The sequence below is a fragment of the Anolis sagrei genome, chromosome 1, assembly GCF_037176765.1.
Source record: "Anolis sagrei isolate rAnoSag1 chromosome 1, rAnoSag1.mat, whole genome shotgun sequence".
In the NCBI taxonomy this organism is placed as follows: domain Eukaryota; kingdom Metazoa; phylum Chordata; class Lepidosauria; order Squamata; family Dactyloidae; genus Anolis; species Anolis sagrei.
Window position 1 is genome coordinate 258,342,493 of NC_090021.1, and position 20,194 is coordinate 258,362,686.

General features: G+C 37.5%; 1 protein-coding gene across 2 annotated transcripts in view; it reads right to left on the reverse strand.

Annotated features, from left to right (window-relative positions):
• DNAJC24 (DnaJ heat shock protein family (Hsp40) member C24) overlaps positions 1 to 20,194 on the reverse strand; it is a 45,983-nt gene that overhangs the window by 8,916 nt on the left and 16,873 nt on the right. For both annotated transcript variants that reach the window (XM_067462695.1, XM_060766328.2), the window contains exon 3: positions 6,428 to 6,566. In XM_067462695.1, the coding sequence (XP_067318796.1) occupies positions 6,428 to 6,566 (139 nt within the window). The remainder of the gene's footprint in view (positions 1 to 6,427; positions 6,567 to 20,194) is intronic.

The following is a 20,194-nucleotide window of genomic DNA, read 5'->3' on the forward strand; positions in this document are numbered from 1 at the left end:
CATGTTCTAATTAGCTGAAAAGTAAAATTTGGTTTTATATCTTCACATTCCAACAGACACCCAATCCTTTAATCATCTTCTGTCTCTATATCTTTACCTTTTCCCCCTTTAAAGGGCTGTGTTTTATTCCAGTTTCATCTAGGGCAAATTTCCATCAGCCTAAAACATCTACAAATCAATAGGGGTATTTGTTTTACTAATTACAGCTAAATCCCACTCAGTATTCAGGGATCTTGTCTGAAATTATAACATTATAGAACTCAGCATGTCTTATTTTATCATCTCTTTACCAACTTGCATGATAAAAAAAAACCCAAAACCCATGGAGTGAGATTACAGGATTTCAAGTGTTTAAGAGGCATCAACACAGTATTCAATGTACTGTGGAACAATGTGGTAAGCCTGTACCTACATAATGTTAATAATCTATGTATTGTGATTTCTAGATGAATGTTGAGTTTTTATTTTAAAAAAGGAAGAAAATAAAATAAAGTACCAGTCTTTAGTTTGAAAAATATGTAGATTAACCACTACATTTTATTTTGAATGAAATTATAATTCAACTTTCTTCAATGCAGCATCTTAGACTTCAAGTAACAATGACACCTGAGAGGTAAAATGCCCAAATTCAGCATGAAACAGATTTCTAGAAGTTGTTTAAGTCACAGTTTAACATTTGGTGTATCTTAAATACACTAAAGTTACCAAATCCTATCTGATCTTAGAAGTTGATGCAAGGTTAGCCCTGGTAAATACTTGGATGGGAGACTACCAATGAATACCATGTGCTGTAGGCGATATTTCAGAGAAAAGAACTGGAAAAAACCCAAGTATTCCTTGCCTAAGAAAACTATGAAATTCATGGTGTTGTCACAAGTCAACAAGGAACTTGAAGGGACATACACAGACATAACATTAGGCAGCTTGCTAGGGAATGTGCTAGTCAAAGCAAATCCAACTGAATATGCATCAGAACCCATTTCTAAGCCTATTGCATGGTGATTGTAAACGAGCTGTTCTTACTTGTCATTATTGCATTCACATGGTGTCATCCAACAGAATAGTTTTGAGTTATGTGCTATATTTTGAGGCTTGGAGCAGTAATTGCAAATTTCTCATAAACTAACTGTAAAACATATTTGGAAAAAGAAATACTTATAAAATAGCTTGTACCCATTCCATCTTAGGCCCCTTCCACACAGCTGAATAAAATCCCACATTATCTTCTTTGAACTAGAATTGACTCAGTGTGTACTCAGATAACCCAGTTCAAAGCAGATATTGTGGGTTATTCTGCCTTGATATTCTGTGTTATATGGCTGTGTGGAAGGGCCCTTAGTATCAGTAATGAAAACAGGCTCCAGAAGGGTAAGGCAACCTATCAAGTTTTGATAGATAAGTTTCCCCCATTCAACTTAAGGAGATAAATATGTACATTGTTTGGCCAGTTTGTAGTTAAAATACCAATACTTCCTTAGGGTTTTTTTTTTAATGTCAGGAGCAACTTGAGACAATTGTGAGAAAATTGGCTGTCTGCGAGGACATTGCCCAGGGGACACTGGATGTTTTACAATCCTGTGAAAGGCTTCTCTCATGTTCCCACATGAGAAGCTGGAGCTGAGAGATGGGAGCTCCTCGCTTCCTGGATCCGAACCACTGACTTTTCAGCAGTCAGCAGTCCTGCCAGCTTAAGGGTTTAACCCAGTGTGCTAACAGGGGTAAAGCAAAGTCCCAATGATAAACTTTTTATTTAACTTTACGTTCTATTAAAACAGATCTCAGTTATATACATGATGATCCAATCTAACTAAAGCAGGGAAATAAAAACATAAAAGGACAAAAATAACCACATTAACTATAATATTTTGCAAAAATGGACCAAATATCCAAATAAAATTCCACTTGTAAGTTTAGTCTGTATAGCATTCTTTCAAATGTTGCAAGATTGATTAGATCTTCTATCTGTTGGATCACAGGTGAAGAAAAATTAATTTCCAACCACAAAGCATTAACTATTAAGAGTGCAAAATCAATTTCTGCTTTTTATTTATTAATTTCCAAGAAATGGAAAAATAATGTAAAATAACAAATACTTTCCTGAATATCAAAGTGTTTTAAAAACCAATTCACTCATGTGATTATTTTCTCCCCTCCCAAAATGTACCTGCTATTGAACAACTCAAAAACATATGAGTTGAGGAAGTATTAGAAGTACTGCATCACTAACAATTTGCTGGTTTAGAAAGCCTTTGTGTGTGGTGACCAATATGCAATACTTTAAAGAGCAATTTCTGCTGTATAGCAGGTATTGCAGATGCACAGTCATAGATGTTAAACATGGTGGCCACTGATTAATCAGAAATGGATATTCCAATATATTCCATTCTTGCTGTAAAACGTACATGTCATATTTATTTATATTTAACAGAAATGGTTTAGATACTTGGTTGTCTTTTATAAATGGCTCCAATAGTAAGGAAACCTAAGATGCACTTAAAAGTGCTGGCCCAAATATGGATTGTAACAAATGTTTTAGTTGTAGATATTGTCACTTAGCTGATAAAGATAATTTCAACTGTTCTGAGAAAATTCGTAAGGACACCAAGTAGCTGATTTTAGGTAACAATTCCATTGTCAATTATACCTTCCATAAAATGGTCCTTACCAATGTTGAAACCTGGATTTCCCCCACAAAGTCAATTTGGGCATAACCATATGGGTCATTGCAGTTGACAAGACAATATTTGTCACACAGTTCTAATTGCTGAAATTGTTGACAAAACTCTGCACTTTTAAAATAAAATTAGAACCAAGTGCTGCCCATTTCAGCAAAAATGCTAGAAATGAAAACTCCAAGGCTGAGTAGGTAGGTTATTTACTTTAATTAGGTTTGTCCAAAAAGTAATACAAGATATCAGGCATACCGAATAGTATATAAAAGGATTTTGAAGACTAAACTCCAATTTTGATAAGAATTTGCATCCTTTTAATTTGAAATTCTAGGAGGAGATGAGGACCCCATCTCTAAAGCAATGCATTTAGTTTTGAAAATACTTGCAATTATATAGAGATGAATTTCATTAATAACATACAAAATTACAAACTCGTGCAATATATTTTATCATTTACATTAAGAACTATGCCCAAATAAATAACAGAATGTGGGCAGTATCAAAACCATGATGCTTTAAGTATACTAAGATCTGTTAGCTCTCCCACTATTTTTTACTTGAACCAGTTAACTGAATAACCAGACAATTTCCCAAAATTATTAATCAGTGTCCCAGTGCTTTTAAAGGACTTAATACCACTTTGGAGAGAGGCACCTCTGAATTCCATCATTTAAACAGCTAATCTCTAACATTCCCACAAAAAAGTCCTAGAACTAATTGATTAATTAATTATTCTGTCTTTCTCTTGGCACCAGTCCAATGAAAGTTTGAGATTATGCTTGCTTGAATAAAAGTGATTATCTGAATCTTTTTCAGTCTGTATTCAAGTCTGCCTTTTAGGCAGAAACAACCTTGATTTCCTTGGTGAGTTATATGGGAAACAGGCAATTGGAAAATGTCCCTAGAATCATAGAATTGGAAGAGACCGCAAGAGCCATCCAGTCCAACCCACTGCCTTGCAGGAAAACACAATCACAGTACCCTGACAGATGGGCATCCAGCCTCTGTTTAAACTGTGTTTCTGCTATAGTTTTTAATGGCAGGATTTATAGGAATTGGGGCCACTGTTTCACAGAAACATTTCCTATATCTTTATGATGCTGCCAAGAAGTTAGATGAACTTTCTGGTGAATTCTTGTTTCTAGGCCAATCTCCCGCTATCAACTAATCTCAAAGAGGACATTAAAGCCCTGAACTGTTGTTCAAGAAGATATAATGAACTGGATATGGTTAACAAATTGCATGCTGCAACTGCCTCACTGGCTGTTAGGTGATGAACTATAAAGCCCTATATAGTTCATGTTATTTGAAGGCTGTATCTCCCTTTGTGAGCCCATTAGAGACATAAGGTCTTCTGGTAAAGCCCTCCTCTTTGTCTCACAAACTTCCCAGGCTTGTTTGGTGGGTAAAAGGGAGAGGGCCAGCTCAGTGGCTTCTTTCTGAAGCTTTGGCCTAAATCGAATGTAATGTCCAGAGTTTTAGCCCCTTCCTTCTACAGCCCCATGTGGTGCTGAAAACCTGCTCTAGGAGATTTCCTATTCTTCTGGATCAAGATTTTGGGGCATGTGGAGGACTATAGAATTGCCGTTCCCGTGCTTTCAAGATAAACAATATTTATCAGCAACAAGGACATTTCAGCAGTGTCTTTTAAGGGCTCTGGATTAGCCAATTAAATATCAAGATTCTCATATTAATTCAGGAAGACAATATATGCATTTGAGATCAACACAAGCTGATTCATTCCAACTTTAACACTATACTTGAATACAGTGTTAAATCAATTAAGTCATTTATATTTTTAGCATGTAAAAAAAACTAGAACACAATATTGTTTTGAAATTATGTACAGTATATGAATTAACACCCAATGTTTGGCGGTGGCCTAGATTGAATTGCTTGTCACAGCTAGAACACCCCCACCAAATCAATATGATTTACTTACCAACTTATATTTGAATCAATGGATCTACTTTAACTGAGATTAGCAACTGGATTTAGGTCGCTGAATTTAATGGAATTGAACACAATTATTAAATAAACAAATCACACATTTCTTTCAAAAAAAGAAACTTAATGTAACCCCGTAACAGATATTTAATACGTAAAATTTAACTAAAATTAAAAGCTGGATCTCATATGCAACCTTTCTTCCATTCTACCATCAATACAGGCAGTGCTACTAAACAGTCTTACTTTTCAAAGACTTCTAACAGAAGGACAAGGATTGCACAGCATCAGTATCCCCAGAGTTCAATTAGAACACATTTTACCCGCTCTGTTAATACAAACAAGTCATCTCTCAACTTTAAAAAAAATTTTAGAAAAGTTTCACATAAATAAAAATTAAAATCATTGTCATTCTCTGTGTTGTTTATAAGAATGTTAAGGTTAATTAACTGACAATGGCTTTAATGCTAGAATGACTTTGTCAAATAACAAAGCCAATTGAGCAAAATTGAGCAATGTCTTCTCATTTTTTTCTGCAAGTTAGTAGTCTTCAGTAATTCCAAGTATTGTTTTTATTTAAGAAACAAGCCATGCCACTTCAAAGATAAGGCTTCTTGTGTAAGTTTTAAATTTAACAACCAATATTCCAAAATAGCACATTTTAATGAATTAGACATCAAGTAATGTTTTGTAAAAATAAGCTTTGCATTCTTAGAATGCTATTCAATTTATCATGTATATCTACCAGCCACACTGACAAAGCTTTTGTTTGTCAAATAAAATTGTGGGAAGCTAAAACAGAAAGAGAGAGAAAGGTTTGATGGTGTGCCAACATACAATGGAAAGGAATTCAATAACATGCTGCAGAGACAGTGAGCTTTTATCAGATGCACTGAAAGTGATGGTAGCTACACATCAATGCTGGACCAGAGAGTGTTGCTGTAGAGTGCGACTGAGTGTTTTCCCCACAGGCAATACGCTATTATTGACTCCCCCCATTAACATGTAGGGTGGATATACATTTATTGAAGGTTCTAATGGAAGGCTGAGGGACTCCTATCCTGAGGCCAGAGCAGAAAGACAGCCTATCACTTCATGTAATAGTAGCCCATGTGTGACAGACCTGACCTACATTTCCCCCTTTCTTTCTCACAACAGCCTGTCATTGTTTTAAGATGCGATTTTTCCGAGATGTATTTAAAAAAGAAAGAAGGCAATGCTCACTGGAAATGCTTGGTTAACGTGCATTCCTGGAGTGTTATTTATAACTTGCTTCCTAAGATACACAAGTAGGGTAAGAGGCATTATGAAAAACATCCTAAGAACAAATTTTGATTGGTAAAGAATGGTAGAAGAAGCACAAGTTAATGATTAAGGAGCGCTTATAAAACCATACACTACAGCACACCTTTGGCATAAATTGCTCAAAACATATATCTAGAATGCAACAATGGAATGCAGCAAGAGACATAATTCAAGTAATTAAGAACGTTTAATAAAACCACTTATACTGTCAAATGAAGAACAGCTAAACTAAGACATTATTATCTAAATTCTACATTCATTAGAATTAGTACAACTCCTCTTGCCTATTGCTTTGTCAAAAGTAACATAATGTTTTTACTGCCTAATGGATGCACAGTAATCAGTATAAATAATATATCTAAATATGGAAGCAAGATAAGAGCAAATGAAGTGTTTCAGTTTAACAAAAAGCATTTCATGAAAAGACACTACTGAGCGACCATTCCAGCTCCTGTTCTCAAGAGCTGCTGCTGTTGCTACAGCTATCCTCGGCAGGAACCTACCACGCCGCTGCAGGTCATACTCTTTTTTTGTCTCTTCATTCCCTAGAATTTTCCACGCTCGATCAATTTCGATGAACCTCTGCATGCGCGCCTCCACTTCTCCTGCTGGCACATCTGTGCTCTGTTTGTCTGGATGATACTGCCAATCAAAGGAAAGAAGAGGAAGGGTGGGAGAAAGAATGAAAGGGGAAATCAATAGTAAATATGAGATCTATTTTGAGGTGTATGGAACATATAAAGGTCTGAACTACAGTGCCAAGGAAAACAAACAAAGGAAACAGCATTGGCCGCAAGAGATTGCTGCCAGGTTAATTAGACCACTGGAATAGCAGCAAACACACCAGTGGCACAAATGTCACAATGTGCATTGACAGCATTTTCTGGATAATTTGCTGATGGAATCATTGGTCTTATGGACAATTTACCTAGTGAGAATGACTAATGCAAACAGAAATAGGTGCACACAAATAAACACAAGATAAAAGGAGAATTATTCAGATATAAAATTAAATTTGTTAGCCAAATATAGAGAACATAAAGTTGTTCTATTGTTACTAATTACTTAAAATACTTGCTTGCTTGTTTTGCTTTTTGCTTTAATTTTTAGGGTTAAAGAAGACAAAGAACTCTCAATAAGTATCTGCCATATATGTAATTCTATTTTTGAAACTATGATTCACTAACTTCAGTGTATTCTCATTCAATGAATAAAATGCCCTTCCAAAATCACGAAGTCATGGATCATTGGATATAACATTATGTGCTGTTTTCAGTTTCGAAAGAAGTATTTGAGGACAGAATTGAAAGGTAACATACGTATGGAAAAAATGGTACAATAATATTTTATTGTTTACATTGACATCGCCAAGCACAATATTGTACCATTAGTTATATTGCATTAAAATTACTATTTGTAAGCAACAGAAACACCTCCTCAAAACAGAAGGATAATGCAATCTTGTTCCTCAACGTTTGCTCTTTCTCAACTTTTATTCTCACAATAAATTGATTTGTACCATTTATTGTAGCATGGCTATTAAACTTGACTGTTATTCAAATGTAATGTATCCAGTTCTGAGGAAGCCTAATTGCTAATCCAAAGTTTACTCATGTATTTGTATTTATTGTATTAAAAAGAAGAGTGGAAAGTACAGCTTTTCAGATTACCTTTCCCTTTAAATTTGACAACCAACAAGAACTAGCTTAATACAGGTATTGAATATTTGAATTATATCAAAACAAATAACAATTAGATGCTTAAAGACCTATAAAAAGGGTTATAAAATTGGGTTCTGATGGCAATTTTTTCATTACTTTCATCACATGTTTTGGCAACTATATTTAAACGGCTACTGGGAACATGAACAGAGAAGGTTCCAGATTGTCTTCCCACAGAGTTAATATTTTCTATATCTTTTCCTAGCCTCAGGGAGCTGGGAGATGAGAGGTGGAGAGAAGGAGACATGCATTTATAGACAATAACTGGCCTCCCCCCCCCCCCCCCGTGTTATCCCACATAAAGGACTGATCATGTAGAGAAGTCACTCTGCAAAATGGGCTGCAAACAGAGAAAGCTTGCTAGTAATTTTTGTGATCCCAATTACTGGAAGGAATGCCAGCACAATCTCAAACATTGACAGTGCCAGTATATCTCTGTTTACACGAAAGCAATATCACAGGCGGCTTGTCTGGAAAGGACAAGTCAGTCTGCTTAGATATGTGACCTGGTTCCAACTCCCTCATTCTAATGGCACTATATTTCAGATCCTACCCAACATGGGAAATATTTTGAAGTGTTTCTAGTTTCCCAGGATACCTATCTGTTAAACACCCAAGAGATATTACTTCATCTTTTCTAAGGGCAGCCATCCCAATCCCACTCAACAGATCCATGCAAGAAAGTAGGATTTTCGGAACCTGTTGCTTCCAAAATAAAGGCACTTGTAAACAAACTTGCAATGTTTCTTTGAGGTACCCATACAAATTTTTATCATCCATCCATCTTCTGCAAGAAATGATTATGTTATGTTCAGTAAACCTGTAAGAACAGGTGCCCATTGCCAAGAAAAGCCAAACTCAATTTTTATCATTCTGACAAGCAGAAGAATTTTTTATTTAGAAATACTAGTGGCCTTTAATTTTATTTGCTACATCAAATAATATTTTTGTCAGTGAACTTCATTTGTTTTTACAATTTAATCCAAAGGTTATATTATGTCCTATACTCTATTTTTGAACATTATTAAATTTATGTCTCATCCTTTCAGTACAAACATGCAAACTAGAGATGGGGTTCACATAAACACATAAACATTCAGAAAATGTTTTACAATAAAATATAAAATATGCCTCCTGACACTAATAACAAAGACCTTAGTACAACAATTAAAGAATACAGATAATAGTTAATCCAAAGACAGAATGAAACCATTTTCAGTAAATAGTTTTTTTAAAATAATGAACAATTGTCAGTAACAGAATCTGGGGGAGGGGGGGGGGAGGTACTAAAATGAGTCACAAAGCCATAATGTGTATGGGCATAATGCAATTGTAAGGCTAGCTATTTGGAGGAAAACACCATCTATTATTTAATCTGAAAATATTTAACTGAATTTTGGAAACTTATTTCTGCTAGCCATAGGTTGGAAAAATTCAGAGTCAAATACTTGATAGCAGTGTACTTCAAATTCTAGCCCTTTCTTAGCCTAAACCTAAATTAAGCTTGGATGATATCAAGCTCACCATTAGCCCCTGAATCTTTTCTTCACTGACATCTGCTATGACTTACTTCCACCATATTTGCAACCCAGAGAAATAAAGTGTACGAAGTCATAGAATCACAGAATCAAGGAGCTGGAAGAGACCTCATGGGCCATCCAGTCCAACCCCCTGCCAAGAAGCAGGAATATTGCATTCAAATCACCCCTGAGAGATGGCCGTCCAGCCTCTGTTAAAAGCTTCCAAAGAAGGAGCCTCCACCACTCTCTGGGGCAGAGATTTCCACTGCTGAACGGCTCTCACAGTCAGGAAGTTCTTCCTCATGTTCAGATGGAATCTCCTCTCTTATAGTTTGAAGCCATTGTTCCACATCCTAGTCTCCAGGGAAGCAGAAAACAAGCTTTCTCCCTCCTACCTGTGGCTTCCTTTCACATATTTATACATGGCTATCATATCTCTTCTCAGCCTTCTTTTCTTCAGGCTAAACATGACCAGTTCCTTAAGCCGCTCCTCATAGGGCTTGTTCTCCAGACCCTTGATCATTTTAGTCACCCTCCTCTGGACACATTCCAGCTTGTCAATATCTCTCTTGAATTGTGGTGCCCAGAATTGGACACAATATTCCAGGTGTGGCCTAACCAAAGCGGAGTAGAGGGGTAGCATTACTTCCCTAGATCTAGACACTATACTCCTATTGATGCAGGCCAAAATCCCATTGGCTTTTTTTTGCCGCCACATCACATTGTTGGCTCATGTTTAACTTGTTGTCCACGAGGACTCCAAGATCTTTTTCACACGTACCTCTCTCGAGCCAGGCGACCCCCATTCTGTATCTTTGCATTTCGTTTTTTCTGCCTAAGTCTGTGTCAGTCTAAATGCATACTACTCGTATATGTGCATAGCAACATTATTTGCCTCCAGAATGTAATGTCTCAATAATTCCAATATGCTGAAGCAGACAAATGATAGAACTACTCAAACTGCATTATGAAACTGAATGTTCCTTACTTTAACTGAAGCGGGTTTTTCTCTCATGTCTCCAAAGGCTATGGTCTAGCAGAGGAGCAGAGGGATACTGCTATCTTGAAATCCCATGAAGTTGGATGAATACAAGAATATAGATTAATTTTTTCCAATTGTTTTGGACTTCAGTTCCCAGAATTCGTAACCATTGAACAAGCTGGCTATGGTTTCTGTGAGTTGGAGGCCCAAACATCTAGAGGGCCACAGGTTGTGCAGGCTTGCTCTATGAGTATGACTTTCCAGAGGGGCACAATCCATTTAAGAACAGAAATTACTTCTGTAAGCTGTTCTTCTGGTGCCTCTATCTCTGGTACCACAATTTTCAGCGATGGCACTCCCACAGAGTCCAATTTTATGTCTTCTTGGTTCCAGACAAACACAGGTTTATCTTTCAAGCTTCTTTTTAATTTTAATGCTTTTAAAATCCCTCTGCAGTGTTTCAGGACCTTACCAATTTTATTGAATATGTAATTTAATTAGTCAAAATACTCTACTTTGTTTGAGGTCACATGTTTTGAGTGATGATATGTGAAGGTGAAATATGTAAATGCCCTAAATAAAAACAAGTAAAACATTCATTTCATATAAACCATGTCAGATTTCCCAATTCAATTTAATCTTGTGAACATGACATCAGTGTCGGTATCTTAGATATTGATGATAATCTCAAGTATGATGCAGATTTTGGTATTAGGATTATAAGACAAAATAAGCATAACTAATAAGTATCTGGGTTTATCTGGTTTTTATGCACGGATGTAAACGCTGTGCCATGACGAAACATGACAGGAAAAAATCAACTCACATGAAATATTGTGTTGGAGGAAAATTTTGCAAATAAGAAGAACTGTTGAAAGGCAAATGAATGAGTTCTAAAACAAACCAAGCACTTTCACTAGAAGACAAAATTAATGAACTCAGGCTATCATACTTTGGAATATCATGACAACTCATTGAGAAAGACACAAAAATGGAAAGCTGCAAAAAAAGGAAAATATTGCATTTCAAATGGGTTGCCTCAATAGAGGAAGCCATGACCCAAGCTTAGAAGACCTGAGCAAGGCTGCTCATGGGAGTGGGGAAATTATCTCATTTGCAGGTTTACTGTATGTTGAAGTCAAATTGATAGCACATAACAACATGTTAGCATGGTTCAGCCTGAAAGTTCTCAAAGCAGGGCACTGAAGATTAAACCTATAAATATAGGTCATATATGGTAGAAAAGCAGGATATAAAATAAAATAAATATATGATTCTAGCGATGTACAATTTAACTAATTCACTCATAAAATAAGGAAAAATTATAAGTGTTTCAATGAAAACATGATATATCCTGTAATTTATAGTACAACTTCTTTTCCTTTAGATCCTTATTCCCAACTCCACTGAAGAAATAATGCATTTTTCATTGTTATGATCTGATCATTGTTATGATCTGGTTAGGAATTGTGAGAGTTGAAGTCCAAAACATCAGGAGGTCTGACGTTTGCTCATGCCTGATCTAGCAGTACCCAAACTGGCCACTTTCCTGCCATACTTTCCATTGGGATGGGTAAACTTTATATGTTGGAAAACACTGCTGGGTGTTGTCAAGTCACTGTTTTATTAGCTATCCTATTTAGATTACATTGGACTGGATACTACTAGGTAGTTTTTCTCCAGCAAATAATAATAACAAAATTATCTCCCAATGACACACATTACTGCTACCATATAACTCGTGCTGTGTTGTGTAGTTGCCATCAAGTTGACTTCAATTGATGGAGACTATAAATGAGAGACCTCCACTGGACAGCTTTTAACAAGGTGTAAACAAGGACTCCAAAACCCAAGTGCTGGGTGTAAGAGGCCCAGCTCTTCGTAATTCCAGATACTGCTAGCATATGCCAGAGCACACAACAAGTAAAATAAAATGTGCTATCCTGAAGATAGAAAAAAAGATATAGTGTGTTATATGATAATTACTTTCAGGTAAGGTATTTATATGTATTGATAATTTAATTTATTAATACTATTTTTATATTACTTTTCCATAAATGTTATCAATGCTGTGTTTTAACACTGTATAATATGGAGGAAACATAAATACTTTCAACATAGCCATGTAATGGCATTGTAGAAATGTATTTCTATTAACTCTAGATGAGAGGACACAAGATCTTTCTAACTTTTCACCATCATATTCCTAGTTTAAATTGCTTCATTTACAATTGTGACTTATTTTGAACAAGTATATCCCTGGTACATTTTCCATATTTTAAAAATGTATAGCAGGATTCATCAAATAGACTTCTAAGTGTAAACCCACATTCAAATATGCATTGAAGAATGTACTACTAACTTTCTGCTCACCACCTGCAATAAGATATCCTGTCTGTGATCCAGAGGGGTATGTTCACAGCTCAAATTTCCTGAACAAATCCCACAAGCTCTCAAAGTACTTCTTGAAGTTAAAGAGGTGCTCAGGGGAGCAGGGCTGGAGGCAGTTGTTGAAATGACAAATCTTACTATTTGCACAGATAGGCATACCTATTCCTCTGGACCTGTACTATTATGCCGTATTTGAAGCAACTCTGTGTGCATATTTTCACACACAAAGAAGTGATAAAGCATTTACCTAATGTGCAGAAAATGAATGTGTGGAAAACTATTCATACCATGTTGCAAATGTTACCTACTAACCCAATTTTAAGTTATATGTATCCAATATTAGCATGTGTGTGTGTTTCATATATCATAATAACCAAGTTAAATGCAGCATATAGATAACATTTTACCACACCTATCGTATTTCAGTAAAGTGTATAGAACACTAATATTGTGGATAACAGTTCTGCCAGTTTTCTAAAATTTGGTATGAATGTGGTATGGAGAACAAAACTTGAGAAATACAATCTGTGGTTTTTAATGCCTCACTAGCAACTGATGAAGGTATTGGAATATCATGGGAAACTAGTTAGCATGGTAACTACTGAGACAGCAGTGTAGTAAACTTCGATTTATGCGCAGAAGAAAGTGGCTGTACTGATCATGGGTTTTTAACAGGTCTCAGCTTCTGCTATATCAACTGTGGGGCAAGTTGCCCCATAGATAGTGTATAAATACAGCACTCATGACTACTGCTCCCCTGGCTCAAGGGCAAACACAACAAAAGGAAAGGATGAATGTCGCCTTGCATGACCGCAGCACTTGATAAGGCTCTAATTCAATTTTTTTTTTTTACAAAACCCGTAATGTTTGACTGCTGCATATTTTGCAAAATTACTACTAACAACATTGTCAGGAACACAGGAATGTAGGAAGCTGCTCCATTCTAAATTAGACTATTGGTTCCTCTGACTGGCAACTCCTCTCCAGGGTTGCACTCATGATCCTTTCCTATCCCCCCGCCCCCCTCCCGAAGTTCTGGGATTTGTTGATTATTTTCTGAAATCAAATGAGACTGGACGTGCCCAGGGCAATTTGGTCAGTGGGCAATGATAGATACTATGCAATCACCATAATTCATTTTAGTACTTAATGTTGACTGACATCAGTATGGCAGCAAATTACAGCCATCCAAAAATTAGGAGTCTTTCCCCTACCCTCAGAACATTTTCTAAACTCCGCTGCATCCAAAGGGAGGCAGGAATAAATATATTCTCATTACACCAGTTGCTCACTAAACTCTGTTTCTCAGATGTTGTTTGACAACAACCCCCAGTAGTCTTTAGTATTGGCTATGCTGTCTAAAGCTTATAGAATTTGTAGCCCAAAATATCTGGAGACCCACATTTGAGAACCACTGCCCTATGCCATATCACTGGGACTGATGAGCAGCTCATTACTCACAGAGACTTCCCTCCCTACCTCAGTACTCAACACTTATGGGCTAATTACATTTCTGTGCCGTACTGCAGACATTTAGGCCCAGGAGACCCAAAACTCCATATTTAACTGCACAAGTACATTTCATGCAATGAAAAGGGCCATTTTCCAGTCATTTGCTCTCAGGAACCCAAATTGACACATTCCAAAATTAAACTGTATAAGATACACCAGGATCTAAAGACTAATATTTTCCTATGCCAAATTCAATAGTTCAGCCATTCCTGGTACAGGATTCAATGTAGCCATTTCTGGCACAGGATTCAGCTATTATTTATTAATGGCATAGGGACTATGGTAGACTAAATGCTAAAAAGCTGTTATACCTTCCGCTTTTTTGCCAGAGAGGAATTCAAAGTCATTTGCACTAGTTCAGTGTTTCTCAATCTTCCTAATGCTACCACCCCTTAGTACAGTTCCTCATGTTGAGGTGACTCCCAACCATAAAATTATTTTCATTGCTACTTCATAACTGTAATTTTGCTACTGTTATGAATTGTAATGTAAATATCTGATATTCAGGAAGTATTTTCATTCACTGGGCCAAATTTGGCACAAATACCAGATATGCGCAAATCTGAATACTGGTGGGGTTGGGTGGAGATTGATTTTGTCATTTGGGAGTTGTACTTGCTGGGATTTACAGTTAACCTACAATCAAAGAGCACTCTGAACACCAATGATGGAATTGAACCAGACTTGGCACACAGAACTCCCATCACCAAGAGGAAATACTGGAAGGGTTTGGTGGGCATTGACCTTGAGTTTTGGAGTTGTAGTTCACCTACATCCAGAGAGCACTGTGGACTCAAACAATGATGGATCCGGACCAAACTTGGCATGAATACTGGGATTTATAATTCACCTACAATCAAAGAACATTCTGAACCCCATCAATGATAGAATTGGGCCAAACTTCCCAAACCGAATCCCATGCCTTGATGAGACTCGCTGGCACAAGCCTTCCTCCAGCCTTACATGCTCTCCCTTGCCTGCACATGTGCACCATGCCGCCATGCACCGAGCATGCCTGTTCTCCTCTCCCAGCTGGAGGACAGCTGTGACCAGCAGTGCTGCAGAATTTGAGGAGGCACGAGTGGAGGGTGAAAGAGAGAAATGTGCCAGGAGGAAGGCGCGTCAAGCCAACCCCGACCGGGACCGCCTTCCACCTGGAAATCAATGCCCTCACTGCGGAAGAAGATGCAGAGCAAGAATAAGGCTCCACAGCCACATACGGACCCACAAGGAAATCCATAATGGAAGACCATCTTACTTGTCCAACAAGGGATCGCCTAAGTAAGTAAGTAAGTCTCCTCTCCCTGCTTGGAGTCTCAGAATCAGACCTCCACTTGGCTGAGAGGCCAGTTGAGAGCCTGGCAAATCAGAGTGAAGGGAGGCTTTTGGTGGGATGACTCCCCGTCTGTTTCCAAAAAGGAAAAGGACAGGCGGTCTTAGGAACCCTTATTTGCCAAATATGCGTTTTCTGATGGTCTTTGGCAACTCCTCTGAAACCCCCTTGCAACTCCCCAGGGGTCCCTACCCCAGGTTTAAAATGCTGCACTAGCTAAAAGAAGCATAGTTAAAAAATCACAGCAAACAAAGGTTTAAGAAACAACTCAATATAAAGAAATTTAGAGAAATTTAAGTCAGTTAAACATAAACCATTGAAAAGAACAACAAATAAAACTCCAGCACATTATACAAGCCTTTCCATCTAAAAAATACTTCTGAAAGGCCTGCCAGAAACTGATTGAGGGATAGATCCCTTGTGCAGCACAGAAGCAAATCATGAGTCAGTTGGTATGACTTCATCTGCCTCCCCATCCTCTACACCTGTACCTGCTTTTGCCGAGGAAGGAAAGCAATGCTGATGGTGCCACCTTACAGGAAGAACTGTGTGTATCACCTCTTGACAGTCCCATGAAAAAGCCTCACAGGCCACTGAAGGAGGACGGGGATGCGAAAGAAAGAGGCCAACAAAGCTCTTGAGCCGAAATAACACCGGGGAGAGGGGCACAATTCACCCCATGAATTTTTCAACCATCAATTGTATTGCTACTGATGAGGAAACTGTGGATACGGAGTGCCAGGTGTAATTTTCTCCTCTGACTTCTGCTATAGTCATTGGACTGCTTCTTGGGGTTCTCAAGATAAATGCTTGCTATTAAGCTAAACCGATTAATATTAAACTAACATTAATCTTCTAGAGATGAGAAGGGCTTTCTCAGGAGCTGATCCAATGCCTTGTAACTCCCTACCTCAAGTAGCTAGACTGACTCCCTCCTAACTGTCTTTTTGTTGGCAAATATTTTTTTTAATCCAAAAGGCTTTGGGTAGCATGCTGTTCCATTTTTATGCTTTTTAAAAGTATGTTTTAAATTGTTTCTAACTCCACAGTTTGGTATTCTACACAAAACCTTTTGTATGCTTTTATTATACATTTTAATTTACATTTCTTTTTATCTTGAAGGCAATCTTGAGTCCCAACTTTGGGGGAAATCAGCATATGAACAAGCAACACAACTTTGAAAACTGTACATATTGTGGAATCGTGAAACCAAGTGCTACCAATAATAGTGACATGATTTATTATTTATTTATTTCAAGCATTTATACCCCCATCCTTCTCACCCTTGGGGGTGGGGACCCAGGGCGGCTTACAAAAGGCAGCCATGAGAGTGGAATGGAAATTAAACATGGAGTCATGAACTTAGTGGGAAAATAGCCTTTCCTCTTTTAGAAAGCAAAACACAAGAAGAAGAAGTGAGGAAGAGTATACATGAATATAAGTCACTAGCTGTGCCCTGCCACGCGTTGCTGTGGCCTATAGTAAAACTTATCAAAGTTGAGGTAGATATCTGGACTATTATGAAAGAGAGGTCCCTACCTATTCCTTCCCCCTTTTCCTCCCCCTTTCTCTACTTTCTTCCTTCTCTACCTCTTTCTTTCTTTCCTTCTTTCACTACTTGGTTTCATCCTTCTCTCTTTCCTTCATTCCCCTTTCTTCCTTTGCCTTTCTTCCCTCCCTGTTTGCTTCCTTCTTTCACTTTTTATTTCCTTTTATTTCACCACCATCATAACAATAACAATAACAATAATGCAATGCATTGCCTCTGGGACCTGACACCTCTCCCATTCCCCCTAAAAGGGTCTCATAGGAACAATAGCATAATAATAATAATAATAATAATAATAATAATAATAATAATAATAGAAATAACAACCTTTACCCGCCACGTGTTGCTGTGGTCAATCTTCCCTCTTTCTCTCCTTCTTTCCCTCCCTCCCTCCCTCCCTCCCTCCTTCCTTCCTTCCTTCCTTCCTTCCCATCTTTCCTTCTCCTCTTCTTTCTCTATCTCTTTCCTTCCTTCCCCCTTTCTCTTTCTCTTCTGCTGTCTCTCTTTTCTTTCCTTCCATCTTTCCTTTTCTTTCCTTTTCTTCTTCCTCTAACTTTCCTTCCTTCCCCCTTTTTCTTTACCTCCCTTTGTCTTTCTTCCTTCTTTCCTTCCTTCCTGTCTTTCCTAGATTTTGACAGGGCGGGAAGGGGCGGGGCGGGGTTTGGAGGTGGCCTGAAGTAAAAGGAGGTAAGATTGGGGCAGGGGAGTGATGGAGCGTGGGGTTGCGTGTGTGTTTGTACCTTGTGGGTTGTGTTATGGGCACGGGGATTTTAGTTAAGTTTCGTTGGGGGATTTTTGAGTTTTGTTGTTTTGCCGTTTTGTGAGTGTGTTGTTGTGTTGTTTTTCATTTTGAGTAGATATGTTTGTACCTTGTGGGTTGTGTTATGGGCACAGGGATTTTGGTTAAGTTTCGTTGGGGGATTTTTGAGTTTTGTTGTTTTGCCGTTTTGTGAGTGTGTTGTTGTGTTGTTTTTCATTTTGAGTAGATATGTTTGTACCTTGTGGGTTGTGTTATGGGCATGGGAATTTTGGTTAAGTTTCGTTGGGGGGTTTTTGAGTTTTGTTTCCTCGTTGGATGCCCCTAACAAATTTATATATATAGATTTCATACATGTGCCATGAAATTTATTGATTTGATTTATCTCTTGTTTTCCCCCCAAATGTGACTCCAAGAGGCTTATAATAAAATCAAACAGAATGTCTAAAACAATATGGAGTTCAATTTTAAAAAGTACTTCATACACAGTTTCAGTTTATATCATGTGAGGCCTATTTTAAATTAATTTCCATGAAGGCTACCCTGATTCTTATTCCCTTGCTAAGATGCCCGAAAGGCACCAGATCCCATAAGATATCAGACATTCTAAGGTCAGTTCTCACTCATACTTGAATAAGAGACGGCCAACAAGTACTAGGTGCTAAAGGCTAAATTTCAGAAGAAGGAACTGGCATAACCACTTCGGACTTTACCTTGATTTAAAAAGCCCTACGATGTCATTATGTGACTTGATGGCATGGATGCTTGTGCACCCCCACTCCCAGATTCCTTGTAGTTGGTCCCAGATTATATTTTTATAATGGCTACTATCTATGCATGCCTTCAAAAAAATGTGGATTTTTAATGTTGAGATGTGAAAAAAACCTTTATGTGAGATAATTTCTGCTGTTTTCCCCTTCTCTTGGCTTGATCCTGTATCACTACAGAGGTGTTCTCTGACCATACAGAGCAGATAACATGGTGGCATAAGAGTAATTCTAAATTCCTAAATACAACCATCCGTGGCTTGAAAATATTCCAAAAGCAATTCCAAAAAAGCAAACCTTGGATTTGCTATTTGAGAGATACCATTTTACAATGCCACTGTAGATAATGAAATTTGAGTGCCCACAGATTCTGGTATTAATAGGCTGTCCTAGATCTAAACCCCAGTGGATACTAAGGGTCCAGTGTAATAAATATCACTTTCCTCTCCTTTATGCAATCATGAGTTTACGAGAGCAGTGTTTTATTCATAGGATTTCTCTGAATTTTTGCATCATCTTTAAGACAGTTTACAATCAGATCTTTAAAATACAAGATAACATCCCAAAACACTAACAAACAATAAAAGCAACAGATAAAAAGAAAGTAGGCTGCGGTGACTCAAAGAAAAAGCCCAGATAAAAAAACAGCAGACCAGGCAAATAACTGCTCTGTGCGCAGTGACAGAATGAGTGATGGGATGGAGGCGTGTGATCCAAAAACCTGCTCCTAATTTCACTCTTCACAAAAGTTCTGGGCACAAATGTAATATAAAAAGCCTTCCCTGTCAGGATTTTCTAGTTCCTGCTGACATGGTGTTCTTGAAATTCAATTCAATTAAACTTTGGTACACAGGACACTGGACAAGTAAATCAGTAATCTGTGTGGGGGAGACATGTATATTTTTTCAAGTTAATTTGTGTTTCTTTTAAACATGGATATGTCCACATATATGAAAGGTTTAAAAATCCTGAAAGTAGCCAGCTCACAGCAAAATCAGTGGGGGCTCCTCAACACTTCATAAGAACAGCTCCTTAGCTAAGAAAAATTCATCTGAAGTGTTTTTCTTTAGCTACCATACAGACTTAATGACTTGCACATAAAAGGTCTTGTACAACAGCTAGCCTGAAGCAACATTGCACTCTTTGCTCTGTGGCCTACATGGTTCATCAGGTACTAATTAGGTAGCATGTTCTGTCAACGCTTTCATGCTTTTCTTCTATTAATTGATCATTCTGCCAAATTAATGACATTGCTGTACCAGCTTTGAATTCCCTTAGCTCCTTTACCTGCAAGACACACGGAATAAGACAAAATACACACACACACACCCAGGTCACAAGCTAACTGCCCTTCTTCTAAATTTGAAGCAAACACTTTAAAAGGAGATATGCTGTGTGGCTAATTATATCAATGTCTCCTAAAGTGAATTTCATCTTTCCTACATAAATCTAAACGATAAAGCAAGGCAATCCACTTACAACATGTGAAGGATAAAAAGTGAGAAATATTTCCTCCAATTTTATGTTAATGTAGAGGCTTTAAAAACAGGGAGCATGTCACTAGATCCTTGATTAGCTATATAGCATCTGAAAATAGAGAAAAAATGAGAAAAGAAAAAGAAAGAAAAAAGAAAGACTCCATGCAGTTTTATGTAGCATTTAATAATTATACATGAAATTCTCCCTGAAGTGTGCTTTATTTCTAATTAACAGGATGCAATAATAACCTCCAACTATT